Here is a 17,649-nt window from a genome sequence, read left to right on the forward strand (position 1 = left end):
TATGATCGAGACGAGATTGACAAGTGAAGACTAAGATACTGGAACCAAATTATTCTGAATCATAAGATTGGGCCGCTGGTGAGATAGAAGATAAGATCCCAGCTTGTTGCATTTCCTTTCTGTATTCAGTAAGTTACATCATTGAGTTGGGTTGGTAATAGCTGTAAAAAAATCAGTTCCTGCTAAGATTTTTCACTTTAATTTTTTTTTTTTTATTTATTTATTTTTTTTTTTTTTCACTAACTTATGAAGACACGTAAAAAGCATTCAAGACTATCGGTGAGCGGGCTGGGTCGCTTAATTACGTTAAACCAGAGATCCGGTTCGATTCTCAGTCAGGTCCGGCATTTTCGTATACTTTAAATTTAATTTAGTTCCTACGTATAGAGAACAAAGGGTCAGGAAAAGAATAGTTTATTTCTTCTATTTGTCATATAATAGGGTACCGAACTTAACGTGATAGATTCTAGGTTTCGTATTACCTATACTGTGAAGAGTGCTGTTGTTTTTGATTGGGACTCAGTAGTAGAGTATTCACTTGTGGTGCATGGGGTCCTTGGTCCGAGTTCACACCAAATGGGCTTTCTGTGAACTGCACTCATATGCTACACCGTGTCCATGGGTTTTCTCGGGGTTCTCCCGTTTCCTCCCACTTTCTTCATTCCACCATATTTATTTCTCATTATTACTGTCTCCTTTAGCCTAGCCGGCATAACCATGGACGTAAAGCTTAAATATTACTTTTTTGTATGGTGGTCTGTGCATCTACCAACTGCGCCGGATTCAGGCCTCGATTGTGATTCGAGCCCGCTAGTTTGCTCCCATCAAACTTGGTGTTTTGTATAAGGGCTCAAATAAAGAGTAATAGAAGATCAAAGTCTAATTTGATTGTCCAGCACAACAGGAGTTGTAATCCCGTCCATTTCGTCTAAATGATTGAGCATCATCCTCAGAGAGTGTGGCTGTTCAGGGACTAAAGTAGTTAATCGCGGGAGATTGAGTTCGATTCCTGGTCCAGTCGCACCTTTTTTCGAACTTCGAATTTTATTAATTTGTAATTTAGTTTGCATTGTTAAAAAGAAATCTTAATGTTCTATACTTTGAAAACTTGCGTAACATTATTTTAGTTGATGTAGAGTTAAACGAAATAACTTGATAGTTCGTGTGTTACATAAAATATTATTCCTTTAAGTGACTCTAGCGAAAATTTCGATTTTCGTTTTATCACGTATAGGAAATATTGAATCTATTTTCTGTCTCTTGTTATAAGTTAATTCCTGGTCTTCAAGGTGTCCGACAAGTTTCCATACATCGGAGAAGTAAGCTTTTTTTTTTTTTTTTTTTAATGAAAACCATTTTTTATTTATATATACGAATCCTCAGGGGTGTAGCCAAGGGGGGGCTCATCGGGGCCCGGCCCCCCCAAATGGTTTCCTGGCCCCCCCAAATGACCAGCTTTTAAAACATCATAGTAAAATTATCTCGCTTCATTCATTTAAAAGTAACAAAGTTTATTGACAATTAATAATTTATGGTAAAATAGTATGGAGAAATATTGTTTTTCCATACCGATCGAAAAATAGTATAGTATCTCTTCCTTATACCGATCGAAAAATAGGATACTCTTTGTGACAGCAGATTACACAATTTACTGCGATTTATATTTGACAGGTTGAAGACAAACGTTATAACAGGGTACTACAAATACAGCCATAAAACAAAGATACTAAACTGATTTGTAAGTACAGTATATGCTTTAACAAGTGTTTTAAAAGAGACAGAGGATGGAAAATTTGGTGAGAAACAATGCTTTTATTCAATTTGCACTTCATTCACTTTCTTTTATTTTTACTCAGTGTAATAAAATAATTACCGTATGTTTTGTTTTAGTCACGAATAATAAATAAATATTTTTGTGAGGAAAACATAAAGAAATTAAGTGAAATTTCAAAGAAAATCAATCTTATGTAAATAGGTTCTGTATACAAGGTCTTAAATTAAAATATAAAGGCAACCAAGAAAAGTTTTGTTGCTTTTTCATCCACCACCCACCACCTTCCAACATCAATATGTCACCTAACCTGGAAGATCAAAAATAGACCCCATCAGCATCGACGACCTTCTGAAAACGTTCTGGAAGGCCATGCAATCCATCGCGGTAGAACTTGGTGGGCCGTGAAACGAAGAAAGTATCAGGTGCATTTTGGACTTTTACTAGGGATTTGAACTGGCGTCCTCTAAGGTGATTGTCCAAAGAACGGAGCAGGTGATAATCGAACGGTGGAATACCGGGGGAATATAGTGGTTGCAATATTGTTTCCCATCCAAGGCGGAAAATGGTGTCCTGAGTTATCCTACCCACGTGGGACTTAGCGTTGTCCCGTAAACGAGGACCCATTTGCAATTCAGAAGTGATGGCTCCAGAGTTTTGAGTTTTTGTTGAGCACAGCTCAACTGCTGACAGTACACAGTTGCATTGATACTCTGACCAGCTGGTAGCAGTTCCCGATGCACGATGCACCAAACACACCTTCTTCTGGTACAGTGCTGGTTTCTGCTGTTTTGAAATCGGTTCATGGGATGCTAACCAATGATGACAGCGCCGTGGAGCTTCGTATAGGACACACTTTTTATCACATGTCAACGCCCTGTCCAGAAATGGCTCCGAAACAGTAAATAAACACAGGCGACTGCCGCGTTGCCTTCTGGCCCGGAGTCAAAATATGAAAGACCCATCGACTCAACTTGTAGTGCTTCACAAGTTGATGGATGTGCTGCCAAATGGTTTCACCACATACTGAATTGTAGTCCCAGTTCCTCTTTGTACATGTGTTAGTCTTCTGGCACGTGGTGTTTTCGGGTGTTCGTCATCGTTCTTAAACTTGTTAAACCATCGCGGCAATGTCCGCGTCTTCATGACACCCTCACCAAAGGCCTGGCATATCTTCTGTCCCGCTACAGCGGCGTTTGACCTCCATTTGAACTCGTTCAGCATACATGCTCTTATGACGCTCTGTAGATGTCCCATGTTCCCTCTGTCTTTACGCAAGTTCACGGTGTATCTGAATTGCCACAACCAGGTAGTATGTTGGATATACCCACACCAACAACTTACGTTCGCCTTATCTCCACTAGCATTCAACTCACAGTGTGAGTTCCAATTGAACACAGACCTCCACGAAAAGGGACAGAACTTTCTTGGTTACCTTTATAGTTATGCACAAAAGTATAGCGTTTGGTCCCGGGCAGTAGTTCTTGATTAAGCATAATAAAAAGTATCTTGAATATAATTTATGGATAATAATAATAATAATAATATAATAATAAAAAGAAGCTAAAATAGTGTTTTTAGTCTTCCAGAAGGAAACCAAAATTTTCTTTTCTTTCAGGTCTCAAAAACACTAGCAGCAACACATTTTTTTGGCTTTGTACATTGTAGCTGCCCCCCCCCTCAAAAACGACGGGCCCCCCCTACACAAACCTGCTGGCTACACCCCTGCGAATCCTCCAGGCTTTGTTGATACGTTCACTGAGATTTGTTTTTCTCTGATGCACTATATAGCAGGCATGTCAAACTCGCGGGTCGCATGCGGCCTGCATCGTCCCTGAATGCCGCCCGCTTATGCCTCACTATTTATTTTGCATAAATAAATAAATTCAAAGAAGGAAACGAAACCTACAGCATCATATTTTCCCTGCTACTCTACACACACACACACAAAATGTGGCTCGTCTAACATTTTTGTAACAGAATTCTTAATTAATAACCTTTAATTATTAGTTTTCCTAACCTGCCTTCTTACTGTAAATTGACATCAACTATGTACGCATTATTCAGACATCATTTATATATATATATATATATAATATCGCAACATGCGGCGCGCTGACATCTCAAATAATTTTTAAATGGCCCCATATAAGAAATCAGTTTGACATATCTGATCTGTAGTCTTCAAATGCCTCTAAAGATAAAAGTTAAGTGGGGTTAGATTTGGGAGAGCACTCCACAGGACCACATCGCCCTATCCAGGCATCTGGAAACTGCTGCTTTAAGTGGGTGTACATATGCTGTTTATTTTGCTTAAGTATGGGAACTTTTGGAACACTCTCCACAATATACCGGTATTTTATGTGTATATTTGAAATTATGGTATTCTTTTGTTAATTTACGCAAAGGTTATATACTCAGTATAGTCTAATTACCTTTTACAGATTGAATTGGAGAAGTTGAATAGTGCTACAGATGAAATTAATAGACTTGAAACTGAATTAGACGTAAGTACCTTTTAATTAGAAGTTGAACACAACACATTTTGTGTAAATAAATAAATAAACACTTGGCTGAATTGCATTGCAAATCTTTGGTGACTCAGTAATGTTTCAATGTCCTTACTGACATCATTATCAAACATGTTAAATGAGTGTTTAATAAATATCTTTTGGTTTGTTTCTATTTACGTACGAATTTGTCAACATTGCATGGTATATTATAAAAGCAGGGAGATAAGGAATTTTCTCGACATGTTACTTCTGCTCTAATACACAATCAACTCATAAGCTGAAGAACGAAATAACTTGGCCACTCTTAGAGTGGAAAAGAAGTAACGAATATGAGATTTGGCACATATATGTATTTTACCTTATTTTTGTGTAAAATGCAATTTCACGTAAGTCATATATTACTTTATTATCTGTTTCTTTGAATTTTGCCCCATCAAAATAAGAGCGTGCCTCTACTGTTAATGCTAAACTTACTTGGAGCTTACAACGTATAGTGATCTTTTCATTTCAGAACGCCGTTTATAATGGGTGTGTTTTAGTACACCTTGTATATACGCAAGTCAGTGTTTGGAGGAGAAGGACTTTTGTCCACTGCAAAAAGAAAATCTCTAAAAATACAGAAGGCAATAGCGCTGCTTATTGCTTTTTGTGTCCATTGTCGTTAAGTGTACAAATAGATCGGCGTCTTTTCACAAATATGCGTTTTTTCTATTATTCCCAAGATACCTCACCAATTCCAGTACAGATGGATGTACTGTTTTTTTCGAATTATGGATGTTATTTGTATTTATTATGTATTTGAGTCATTTGCTTTCTAAGGAATACTTAACAGCATTATTGGTAACCTAAGATAAATAAATATTACAGAAATACAAAAGAAAATTTGTATACTTCTGTTCAGGACATCAGTCTTTCAATTGGTTTGATGTAGCTTTTCACTTTTACCTGTTCTGAGCGAGATTTTTCATTTCTCTGTGCCTTGACTTCTCGATACCTTGTAGATCAATCGCGGCCTTCGTGTGGGTATTTTCCTTCTTCTGTTCCCTCCATAGCCAATAGCATCCTTTCTTCTTGTCTTATAATGTGTCCAATCATCCGAACTCTTATTTCGAAATATTCTTCAGTATAATCCTTTTGTTATATAGTTTCCATCTTTCGTAAGATGTTATGTACATTTTTGATTCAGTATTAATAATGGATAAATACTTGCTAATACATCAATGTATGCATATTAACTCACTGATTTATACAAAAGAGCGAATATTGTTACCTGTGTGGTGCGTCAAGGGTTATTATTTTGTTACTATCTATCTATATTTATTTCGCAAATCTTTTGCTTATTCATGTAGTCATCCGGATTACTCCTTGAATCGTTTCTTTCTTTTTGCTTTTGTTTGCTTTTGTTCATTTGCTTTTTAAGAAAAAAAAAAATAACCTGGGCACTTAAGGTTGAAATTTAGTATGGTATGACTACTTTTTTCTCATGGATTGGAAAAATTGCACACAAAACTTCAATTTTCCTTGTTGAAACATTTTTTTTTTTTTTCATATCCATTAACATCGAACTAATGTATGTTTAGTGAAGTGTGCTGAATCGAATGCTGTGGAAATTTCGGTGCAGTGACAGTAAGTATAAGATCTTATTGTTTGCTGTAATTTATGATACACGCCCATTGCTTGTCTAAACTACCTTTATTCAGATTTATTTTGGGTAAAATCTTAAATATCCACTCTTAATGAATCAAAATTTCTACAGGATTCGATTCAACACACTTCATTAAACATCTGCCTAGTTCAGTGTTTATTGATATGGAAACACAATTTATTTTAACAAGAAAGATAGAAGTTCTGTGTACAGTTTTCCAGTTCTTCAGGAGAGTAAAAGAGGTCATACCATGTATTAAGTTTCGACTTCTACTGCTAAAGTTATTTTTTCTACCGAATACAAGAAAGAGAAAGAATAAAAATTGAATTAAACGGTTCAAGAAGTAATCCAGAGGACTACATGAATAAGCAAACGGTTTGCGAAATAAACAAAATAATAGCTCTTGACGCACCGCACCGCACAGGTAATAGTTAAATACTAGGTAGTTACTACATTAGAAATACGTATATTATTATTCATAATAATTTTTGTTTCAAAACAGTTATATCATGTAAAGTTTTTCCATTTTAATGTAACCAACAGTGACTAACATCCGCAGGTTTCACTTATTTTTATATTAATCCTCTTAAAGAGTTTATTATTGAATTGGCGTTGTATTTTGTAGTTGTATATGTTCCTAATTTCTCATAAGATAAACAGAACTATAAAGCTGAATTCTCTTTATAGGAAGGTAATGCTAGATTCCGTGTATTGCTCAATAAGTCGACACAAGAACTGAATATATTAAAGAGAAAACTAGGAAGCTGTATAGAAAAAGCACGTCCATATTATGAAGCACTGGAAATTGCCAAACAGGCTCAGCTCGAGTGTCAGAGAGCAGCAGTCCAGTTTCAAAGAGCTAATGGTAAGTGCTATTAAGTATTATTACAAAATCTCATTCCTTGAAAATTGTTTTTCAGTTTAGTGAACTGAGTAAAAACGAAAATTCATTTTTAAAGAATTGGATAATTATTAATTTTATTGATATATGCTTATAAACATTTTAGAGTATCATATCATACTGGAAGAGCTTACTCATAATCGTGGAAGAATTATAGAAGAACTTTTCTTCGCACATCTAATTTTATACCTAATGTCTGGCTCAAACCTCTTGACGTTTGGTGAGAGCCAACGAAGTGCGAAGGCGACGTTGTCAGATTGCCACTTCCCTTCACGCGTGCAAATTATATTAAACAGTCGCAAATAACACATATCAGCAAAAAACTTTGATTCTACAAATATATAATAATTGACAACAATAAGAAACAATAGTAAAATAAAGCATACCTTCAACATGTTTCCTGCTAATCCAGAGGCGAAGCTAATGGTTCGTCCTCATCCTCACTGTCGTCACTTTCACTACTTTCGGTCATATTTATTATTATTGGTTCTAAAATTTCTTCGCGTCCTATTTCTTTCACAAAATGATCTTCTTGCAGTTTTTCTGCATGTTTCACACAAGCAGTCCATTGTTCACGAGTCACTTTATCGAGTTCTTCGGTAACTAGGTTTTCTACGTCCGAAATTTTAAAAGTAGTGTTTTTCTGCGCCACTTCACGTTTTACTTGAGCCCAAATAAGCTCAATTGCATTGTATTGGCAGTGGTATGGGGAAAGTCGGATAATTTCGTGTCCTCTTTCGATTGCAAGTTGATCCAATTCATATATCTTCTGCCTGTTCTTAAAAGGTAGCACTTTTTCCAGGAGTTCTATTTTCGTTTCTGAGGGGGAGAAGGGAATGCCGTTCTGTTCCAACCAATGCATAGTATCTTGCTTTTTTCTAGACATGTTAGGGATTTTGTTTATACAGACCGAATGATACGGAGCATTGTCCATAATAATCATACTGCCTTCCTCTAAATAATTTTAAAATTGTTTAAAAACCAGTCTCGAAATGAATCAGGTCATTTCCTGGTGATAATCTCCAGACAACTTTGGCCTAAACACCCATTTGCTATCATGAAGGAAACCTGATTTTTCTGACCCCACGTGACAAATGAGTCTACTGCCCTTACCTGTGGGTAATTTGAGTCCTCCATTTCTCGATGAATCCTGCCAAACAAATTTGTGATTTTGATTTTCCCACGTTTCAACTAAATAGAACATAGGTCGTGTATGTCCCGATGCTCTAATATTATGCATTCCTCGCAAGAATTTCAATCTTGCCGCAACGATGTCCTCCCGTTCCATAAGAAATTTTCGGCCATCATTAGTTCTGCGCTAACGGAAGCCTAACTGTTTCAATAATCTTTTTGTTGACGAAGCCGAACCAGTGTACGATATTTTTTCGAAAACTGTACGACGGAAGATATCTTTTGTGAAGTCATCTAATTTTGTAACTCTTTTAGTAACGTTTGTGTGTTTTCTTGAGGAAATAAATAATTTTGGGACACCTTGTATATTTGCTTTCTTAACTTCCCTACATATACGTGAAACAGTCTACACATTTACGGAACACGCCTCTGCCGTCAGTTCTTGGCATTTGGAAAAGTCGAGATCTCTTCGGATATCTTCAGATGCGTATCATGTGTAAAAAGAATAAACACTGAACACTACTTTCCGAACTTTACTACCATAACCACTAGAACGATCAGTCTTACTTGTACTGGGTTTACTAAGGGACATAGTGAAACGCAAAGAATATAGTTTAATCTGATCTTCGCTACAACGAATCTACCTAAAAACTACAACGAAATTTTCTTCGACCGCACACCCCAAAGTAAATATTCAGACTGAGGGTGATACTATGGTTCTTTGTTTCTCCAGTTATTAAAAGGCAGTCTGGTTGTGTGCGTTTTATCTTCAACGTGGACTCTTGTTTCGAAGTTTGTTTATACAAATACAGCTGCGTGATATATGATATCTGGGTATATGTGACTTAACATGTAAACAAAAGAAGTATAATAAAAGCCGAACCACTTGACCTATGATTTTTTTTTTTTCGTACATGTTCAGAAGGACGATCTGTTTCATTTGGAGTAGGAAAGAAGTGTCCAAGAACAATAATCTTTTCGAGCGTGAATTCTACAAGCGAGAATTATGAAGTTCGTATGCGGCAACACAACATAATACCTACTGGCTAGAGCAACGGAAGGGGACACGCCTCAAATGTCGAGAGGTTTGATCCAGACAGTGAAACTTCAACACTATTAACATCATGCAAATCAAATTTAATAGCTAAGTATTTATAACGAGTGAACAAGAAAGCAATTTCCAAATGTGCCGAAAACGGCGCTCACGAACCATGAAAATGCTACTCAAGGCTCAAAATAAAACGAAACTGGTATAATGTATTCCTTCCAGGCACTAGGGCCAACCAGAAATTTGATTTTACACTAATAATTGTTTATTCGGGAATAAATAGCCTCAATGCGGTATGTCTGCATTCGGACTTCTGGCTCCGAGAGCACTTGACAGATGGAACCGTCTTTGTTACTAACTAAAATAAGGTAGGTTGTAAGTAAATTGAAAAAGTCATTTCAAAATTTTCAGCCGTTTTCGATGTGGAAAAAAATAAATAAATAAGAAAACTGACCCTTTTCCCTTAAAGCGGGAATTTTCAAAATCGCTGAAACCCGTTTCCACTTGTTTTTCAAGGAGGAGTTTTATATGACGTGTTTCATCTCCCTAACTTAGGAGATTCATGTGGTATTTCAGTTTTGACATCATTTGAATCTTCTGTAGTTCCCTTAGCATTCTTATTTCGAAACTTATTTTCTTATTCATTGCTTTGCAGCAAAAAGAATTTTCTGCCCAAATGTCACGTTTCTAGATGTATTCGTATGTTCTGGGAGTCTATGAGTGAATTACTTTCACTCTTTCCTGTAAGTACAGATTGCCCAACCGACCTTCCCCTCCTTTCCCTTTCAGGAGCGGAAATTTTGAAAGCTGAAATCGTGTTCCCTTATGTTTAATTAAATCTTTGTATACCGATTTTCACATATTCAAATAGAGCGGATTCTCACGTTGGACACTGTCAATAAAGAAATAGAAATTTGAACATTACAGAAATGAAGTTTTTTTTTTGGGGGGGGGAGGGGGTCACGTTAGAATCTGAATTTTCGAAAATTACTAAAACATGTATTCCATTATTTTCATTTAAGAGTTTATATACCGAGTTTCACATTTCCAACTGAAACGAATCTCCACTTTCGGAACTTTGGAAGTAAATAGGGAAATTTCAATATTCTAGAAATTACCTTATCCCCCCTCCTCTTTCAACCCTTTGGAACGGAATTATCTGAAACGCTAAAATATGTGTTTCCTTATTTTTAATCGAAAGTCTGTATACCAAATTTCACATCTCCAGCTTAAGCAAGTTCTCAAATTCGGCAACTTTTGATTAAATAAATAGAGATTTGAATGTTGTACAAATGTCCCCCTTTCCTCTTTAGGAGCGGAATTTTCGAAAACGCAGAAACACGTATTTTCTTATTTTTAATGAATAGTTTATATGCTGAATTCTTCTTAACTTCAGGAATTCGTGGGAAATACTGTTCTTAGCAAACATTTGAACTCCCTTAGTGTGTATATTTCCAAAAATCCTTCTTTATCCCTTGCTTTCGTGACAAAAGGAGTATTCTGTCCAAATTTCACGTTCGTACGTATAGTAGTATGGATTGAGGGATAATGGGTCACTCGCTCCTACTATTTTGTATTATAGTGTAGATTAGATTTCTCAGCCTGCGTATACTACTAGTGGTACATATGACTTATTTTGGTATTATTGATTAATAGGCTTTGGTGGTGGTTCGGTGAGAAAGGTTGGGAGCCCCTCGTATAAATTAAACGTCGTCTCTACAAGCAGTCGCTACGCCAGAAGTGAGCTGTAGGTGTTGTAAGAAGCATTGCAATGATCAGTTCGACATGTTGAGCCAGAGTGATTTACGAAAAATGTAAACTCAGACTGGGACGTATCGTGACATGGCAAAAGCGGTTTGGGTACAAAACCTCGCCTGGCCAAAACCTCGCGGCCCAAAATCTCGCCGGGCCGAAACCTCGTCTTCCAAAACCTCGCGCCCCAAAATCTCGCCTGACCAAGACCTCGTTGTAATGATCTCGCGACACAGAATCTCGCCTGGTCTAAATTAAGCGAGACGTAGTGTCGCCCGGGAAGAAATGTCGTCAGGATAAAACCTCTTCACGACGATTTCTTCAATGTAGAATGTTCTATATATTACTGTATGCATATATTTAGTAATAACACATAATTACATTAAAATAATGACAAGAAAAATTCTAATGCATGCTTTGGAAATCTATATATATATATATAAATTAAACCTCTTGAGCCATCCTACCGATCTCAATCAAATTTTCAACATAGATGAGGTTCGAGCCTAGGATGTCTTTTATAATTTCACTTTGTCGGCACAACAAAAGGGAGGGGGAGTGGGATATATATATTTTGGCCCGCGATGTTTTGGGCGGCGAGATTTTGTCCCGCGAGGTTTTGGGCGGCGAGGTTTTGGCCACGCGAGGTTTAGGCCCGGCGAGGTTTTGGCAACGCGAAATTTTGGGCGGCGATGTTTCGGCCGCGAGATTCTGTCCGTATCCCGGCAAAAGCATGGGGCGTAGATTCAACTTAAGAACAAACAGTGCATCACAGGTGTGAAAGATTTCATGCTTTAAACCATGAATAACAACGCTTTAAAAGCATGAATGGATCAACTCAAAGCACTACCGTCAGGGAATTTGACCAACATTTCAACGTTTCTAACTCAGTAATTTCCGACATTTACAGCAAAAACTATTGGTTTGTTTATGAACTGACTGAGCATCACGAACAGTAATAGATCATGAATTGTTTTAAATTAGGGTTACTACTTAAGATGAATTCAGAAGTGTAAGAATTTCGCTCTTGGTTGCAACTACAGTGTTGTATCTCCCATATTTCGGATATTACATATATTTTCTTTATAGTGTTGCACTCAATCTTGTATCGCTTCATGTTTCAGCTCTTTTAATTATTCTGGAGGGATAAGCTGTAGCCAACTAGGCTATTATATATTGATGAGTCTCGAAATTGTGCCTTAGTTTTTAGAACGAGCAAACGGGCTCTGATGTTTTTGCTGACTCCGTAGTATTTTATAAGTCTTGAAATGTCGTATTGGATATGATGTTTCACGTAAAGATAATAGCATTCACTCGAAATTAAGTACAGATGTGTATATTTGTAGAATCCTCCGTTCATTTCTTAAAGAGACAAATGGATGCATGATTGAATTAAAGATTTAACCACATAACCATCAATATTTTATAACTTCTGTTTCATTGGAGTCACTTCCGTTTTTATCAACTATTAAAATTTCTTAAGCTATCTAATGTTCCATATGTTAAAAAAGAAAAAGTGTACAAATGAAACATTAGGTCAATATGCGAAAGAAATCCACAAATGTGCGTTTTATGAAATTATTTTGCAAATTTTGAAATTCACTTCAATAAAATGTCAATTATTATAATGAGAGTCTGTAGTAATATTTCAGTTATTTTCCTTTCCGTCCCCGAGAAAAGTGTGCTTTATAGTATAGGAAACACTAATGCTAGCGCTTGCTCTGAGAAATGTTCAGGAGCTATACAGAATTGATACAAACTTTTTTTTTTTTTTTCTATAGCAGATGGTTCCTTAAAGAATTCGTGAATTTTAAGTGTTCTGCTCTACAGTATGTTGCGTGAATTTATTGTTATAAACATGAATTTTCAAGAAAGCTTTCGTTAGTCTAAAAATCGCCACAATGAGCATCAAGTTTCGCTTTACAATTATAAATTGGTTTATATTCAGATTTTGCTAGTCCAATAATCAGCGTTATATTTTTTTGATACCTTTGTAAACTAACAGTTTTTTCTTCATATTGTCACAAATTTGTACTTGCAATAGCTAGGAAATGGATATCAGTAATATTCGATTATAGAATGGCTCCTCTTTTCTCGTTGGTTTGTATTCGTAAAGCAACTACATTAAGCAAAAGCATTAGTCCACCTCGCTCCTCGGATTGCCTTTATGAAAACTAACTTTAAAGAATATTTCAAGGGAACTGTAATATGAAAATGAAGGAACCTTAGTATTTATTATATGAGATGTTATGAAAGGATGTAGGATTTATTTGAGGAATAATTGTAAAGAAAGATGTTTGTGACAACATGTTTTGGTAGGTAGTTTTTGTTTGTCATGTGCAGTATTTTAATTTTGCTTACTCATGTTTTGTGTCACTTTATTCTAGAAATTCATCAAGCAGCAAAAGAAACGGTGGCCTTGGCAGAGCAGAGGTTCCTGAGTAAACAAAGTGATCTGGAGTTTGATAATGCATGGCAGGAAATGTTAAATCATGTCACTATTAAGGTATGTACCTCTTTATCGTGCCTGGTATTTACGATCAGTAAAAACTTTTATTCCTAAATACTGTAATTAGTTTTATGTTGTAAAGATAAATGCTTCTGCATTCGATTCCAATTGGGTATAGACCTTTTGTGTTGGCCTAGTATCGTGAGGAAGTGACAAACGTAAATCTAGAAAGCCAGAAACAGTGGCATTAAGAGTCTATGCTAGCATCATCCAAATAAAACGTACGCTATATGGCTAGTAATAGTTATTCATGATCAATAGCGGTTGGGAATTATTTATTTACTTTTTCTTCCGTTCTTTTTTTATTCATTCATTCTTTCCTTCTTTCGTTCATTCATCCATCCGTTATTTTCCATTCATTCTTTCCTTCCTTCATTCTTTTCTTTCTAAAGGTAAGCGTGTCTCAGCGAATCCCAAGTCGACCTCGAGAGTTGCCTTTTTACACCTTTTAAATTGAACATGGTTTAGAAAAGTCCCACAAGAACTTCACTTAGATTCAAATGAATTGGGTATCATACATTATAGTTGACAATCTGAAACAGGTATATGTCAGGACAGTCAGAAATTTCCCGAAATGTTGTAATTTAGGCATTTATGATGTAGTGACAATGGATCTTGTACAGTACAGTCCTAAGTTGTCTACCTAGGTAATTATGAATTTGACAAGTGTGAACAGGTCATCACAGCCAGTGTACGAGAAGTAAAGTTGGACGAAGTAGTATATGGTGATTAGTTGGCGCAATGTCGCAGTTTGAGCAACGCTCAAACATCAAATACATGTGCAAATTGAAGAAATTGCTTCAGAGACTTTGATAGCCTTAAAACAGTTTAAGGTGACAATGTCTTAAGGAAAAAATTGGCCTCAGAGCTACCCATTTCGCCACCATAGAAGACATGGAAACCAAATGTAACGGCTGAACTTTGGAAGATACGAAAAAAAAGGACTTTCGTCTATGTTCCCAGCAGTGACAGGACCAGTGGAGTAAATGTGCTTACTTTGAAGGCGATGAAGTAAATGTGTACTTATATTGTGGGAATAAAGAGCTATAACAACATTCCGGGAACTTTTTGATTGCCCTGGTGTATAAGAGTAAATCCACTGACCAACTCACTAACAACTCGTAAACTATTAAGCGCAGGGTCTTGAAATTTTGTAAAAATGTTCCCTTTGTACCCTAAGGTGTAAACAAGGCGGGATTTTTCGAATATGTATCGTAAGTAGGGGACGGAGGGGTTTGAATGATTTTTTTTTGCTGTTTGCTAGACGTCCGAGGCTATAGAATAGAACCCTGAATTTTTCTAGAGAATGTCCGTTCTTCTCAGGGGGAGAAAAGGTTTGTGGAAATTATTTGAACCAGAATCCTCCGTTTATCAATAGAATTGAATGTGCTTGTTAATGTATTTATATATAAGCGTATGGGCATAATAGTAGTTTACTGGCAGTCAGTCATAGGATTAAAAGTGGTAAAATCTATATGGGTTATCTTCTTGTGAAATGATGATAGCTACAAGTGGACAAGCTACAAGTTTTGTGTTTTGTCGGATCAGTTTTCGGTATATTTTTTGTACGATTTAATTATGAAGCCATAATTATTTAAGTCTAGTGTATTCGTCGTTTTTCATGCTTGGATCGACTGAGGATACAAATGGCAGCAGCTTTCGAAAATATTTTCGCTGAATTCACACTCTAAATTTAGTCATATAATTTAATTGTTGCCATATTTTAAAAGGGTCTTAATATTTTGTTGTAGGTTATGGAAGCTGAGGCACAGAAGGCGGAGAGTGGGCGAGAACACCAGAAAAGAGCAACACTTTTCAATGCAGCTGAACAAAAGGTATTATTATAGTTATTTACTTATATTCTATAGTATTTGGTATTCAAATCATATTTTGATTCTCGCGAACTTAAGTCTGTAAAGCCAGGAATTGGAGTGGATGAAAGCCGCTCTACTGCCGACTGGCAACATGGAGATAGTTTAGTTTATGCGTACTACACAGCAAAAGTAAAATTAATAAGTTTTATGCTAGAATTTATTTTTCTTGTCATGTGAATGCTTGGATACCTATATCTGGACGACAAAACGGAATAACATTGAGACCAGGATCAAAGACACCAGAAGTGGAGAAACAACTAAACAAAATACTTTAACTCAACTAACCACACGATGTTGTGCTTAAATCTCAATCTTTCATTAAAAGAAATATCTTCGAATCATTGCATTGAAACTAACTTTTAAACCTTAAATATTTGGGAATTATTTTACGCAATTTTTAAAATTTTATTTTCAAAAATAATATAATTTCATTACTTTTATGTATCATCGGGGTTTACTGCGTTATAGAAAATCCGCTCTTATGGATATGGACAGAACTGCGTAGTTTCCAGAACAATAGGGCTATTTATACTTCCGGGACTTAGCCAGCCTGAGAATACGTAGATAAAGAAGTTCACAGACTGTTAATTGTTAACGTTTATTTTTGAGGATTAATCGAATTATCCGACTCCATATTTCATGTGAGCCTGAGGGCGGAACCGCGAATTAGCAGGTCATAGTCAACAACCGGACTTTGAAGCACAGACTACGTCAGTTTTCGACCCTATATAATGTAATAATCTAGCTAGTTAATACTAAATATACCGAAGTGTAAGTTTAGTTTGTGCGCTAGAAATAGTTCGCCAGTGCTACGATGTAGAGTTTTGATCTTTATTATTCAATGCAAATGGTTGAGGCAATGAAACTTTTATTTGCGGAAGAGTACTTAAGGAAGAAGATTTGCCTTAAGGAAGATTCTTAGTGTTATCGAACTTGCAGTCTTGCAGTGGAAAGATTGAGTTGAGTTGATTTTGAGTTTAACGTCCCGTTCAGCAGCGAGGCTGTATCAGACGTTGCAGTGGAAGAAGTCCAGTTAATAGTCACGTGAATACGAATGAAGGAAAAAATTAGATAAAAAAAGATAATACTTTCATCAAAGTTAAATATTAGTACGTCAAATCGTATTTGTTTACACTTTTATTATTTTGATCGCTTTTTAACGTTGATACGACACGGTATATACTGTTAATTCACAACGGTAGTTGGATGAGAGTTGGTTGCACGAGTTAACTACCTCTTGCAATTTTTTTTTTCATGAGAAATGACTTAATTAAACTTCTATTAATAAAACAGAACAAATTCGCCAAAGTCGTTGAGAAAAATGTCCGAAAAAGAGTTAATCTACAAGAGTTAATTATTCCTTCTCCATTTTCCCCATAGAAATTACGTATACCACATTATAGGGTTATTAATGAAACTATTTATAAATTGAAACAAAATCTTTCAAAAAGAATTCACCCCCCAGAGCAAACTACCCCTTGCGAATTTGTATATAAGTACTGATTTAAAGTTAATTAAACTTTCATTTATGAAGTAGAACAAAATTGCAGGAGTCGCTGAGGAAATCGCCCGTTGTGGATTTTTTCTGCTTTATAACTCTCCAATGTTCTATGAAACAAAATGGAGAAAAGTTAAAAAAATAAAAAAAATCTGGTTTTCTCGCATTATGACTGGGAAAGTTCGCGTCCATTTTGATTTTTAATAAGATACCAGTATCAAAATACTATAATTTAAAGGAATTTTACCGAAAACCCTTTCTCAATATTTGTACGGGGTCTTTTAGGCAAATAAATGTAACACATTCTTCGATGACTACAACTTGCACAATACAAATAAGCAACATGTTTGAAACATTGAAGTCTATCCATTAATTTCATCGTATAACACTCATCTGCAGTACAATAATTGCAGTTTACAGTTTTAAAAATTTCGTTGCTTACTTTCCTCTCCAAAACTTTTGTAACAACCTTGTCTTATTTTCATGATAAAGGCCGATTATTTTCAGCCGAACTATTGAAGGAATTACATTGACTGGCACATAGAGAACATAGCGTAGTTTATTTATTGCCTCCTTAAGAGTTTCCCTGAATGGGTTCAGCTACTTATTCTGTACCTTTTTGCAGCAGATTATTATATAAAGATTGATCCATTTATGAAAATATCTTATTCTTTCCGTGTGAGGATTCTAAAATTGAAAAGTTCCATCAAGAGATCTAAGAATTTCTCTACAAAAATCGACAGGTCAATTTTCAGTTTTAGAACCTTTGCATTTAAAGAGCACTTGTGTTCATAAAGGTTCAGTCTATCACATTTAAAATGCGTCAATTACTTCGTGTAAATAAATACTGAGGTAAGGGTTTTTTTTTTTTTTTTTTTTTTTTTTTTTTTTTTTTTTTTTTTTTTTTTTTTTTTAAATATTGAGTATATGATGAAAACAGTTCCAAAAACTTATCTGTATGAGAGTTTTCTTTTATTTACATTATTAGTGAATAGAAATCACTTTAA

General features: G+C 35.7%; 1 protein-coding gene across 1 annotated transcript in view; it reads left to right on the forward strand.

The window, feature by feature from the left end:
• The window catches only part of LOC145671057 (SH3 domain-binding protein 5 homolog), a 43,123-nt gene that overhangs the window by 8,963 nt on the left and 16,511 nt on the right, over positions 1 to 17,649 (forward strand). The window contains exons 2-5 of the mRNA XM_081739745.1: positions 4,216 to 4,278; positions 6,617 to 6,794; positions 13,149 to 13,267; positions 15,022 to 15,105. Of these exons, the coding sequence (XP_081595871.1) occupies positions 4,216 to 4,278; positions 6,617 to 6,794; positions 13,149 to 13,267; positions 15,022 to 15,105 (444 nt within the window). The remainder of the gene's footprint in view (positions 1 to 4,215; positions 4,279 to 6,616; positions 6,795 to 13,148; positions 13,268 to 15,021; positions 15,106 to 17,649) is intronic.

Source organism: Thermobia domestica, chromosome 15 (genome assembly GCF_964235325.1).
Source record: "Thermobia domestica chromosome 15, izTheDome1.hap1.1, whole genome shotgun sequence".
NCBI classification, from domain to species: Eukaryota; Metazoa; Arthropoda; class Insecta; order Zygentoma; family Lepismatidae; genus Thermobia; species Thermobia domestica.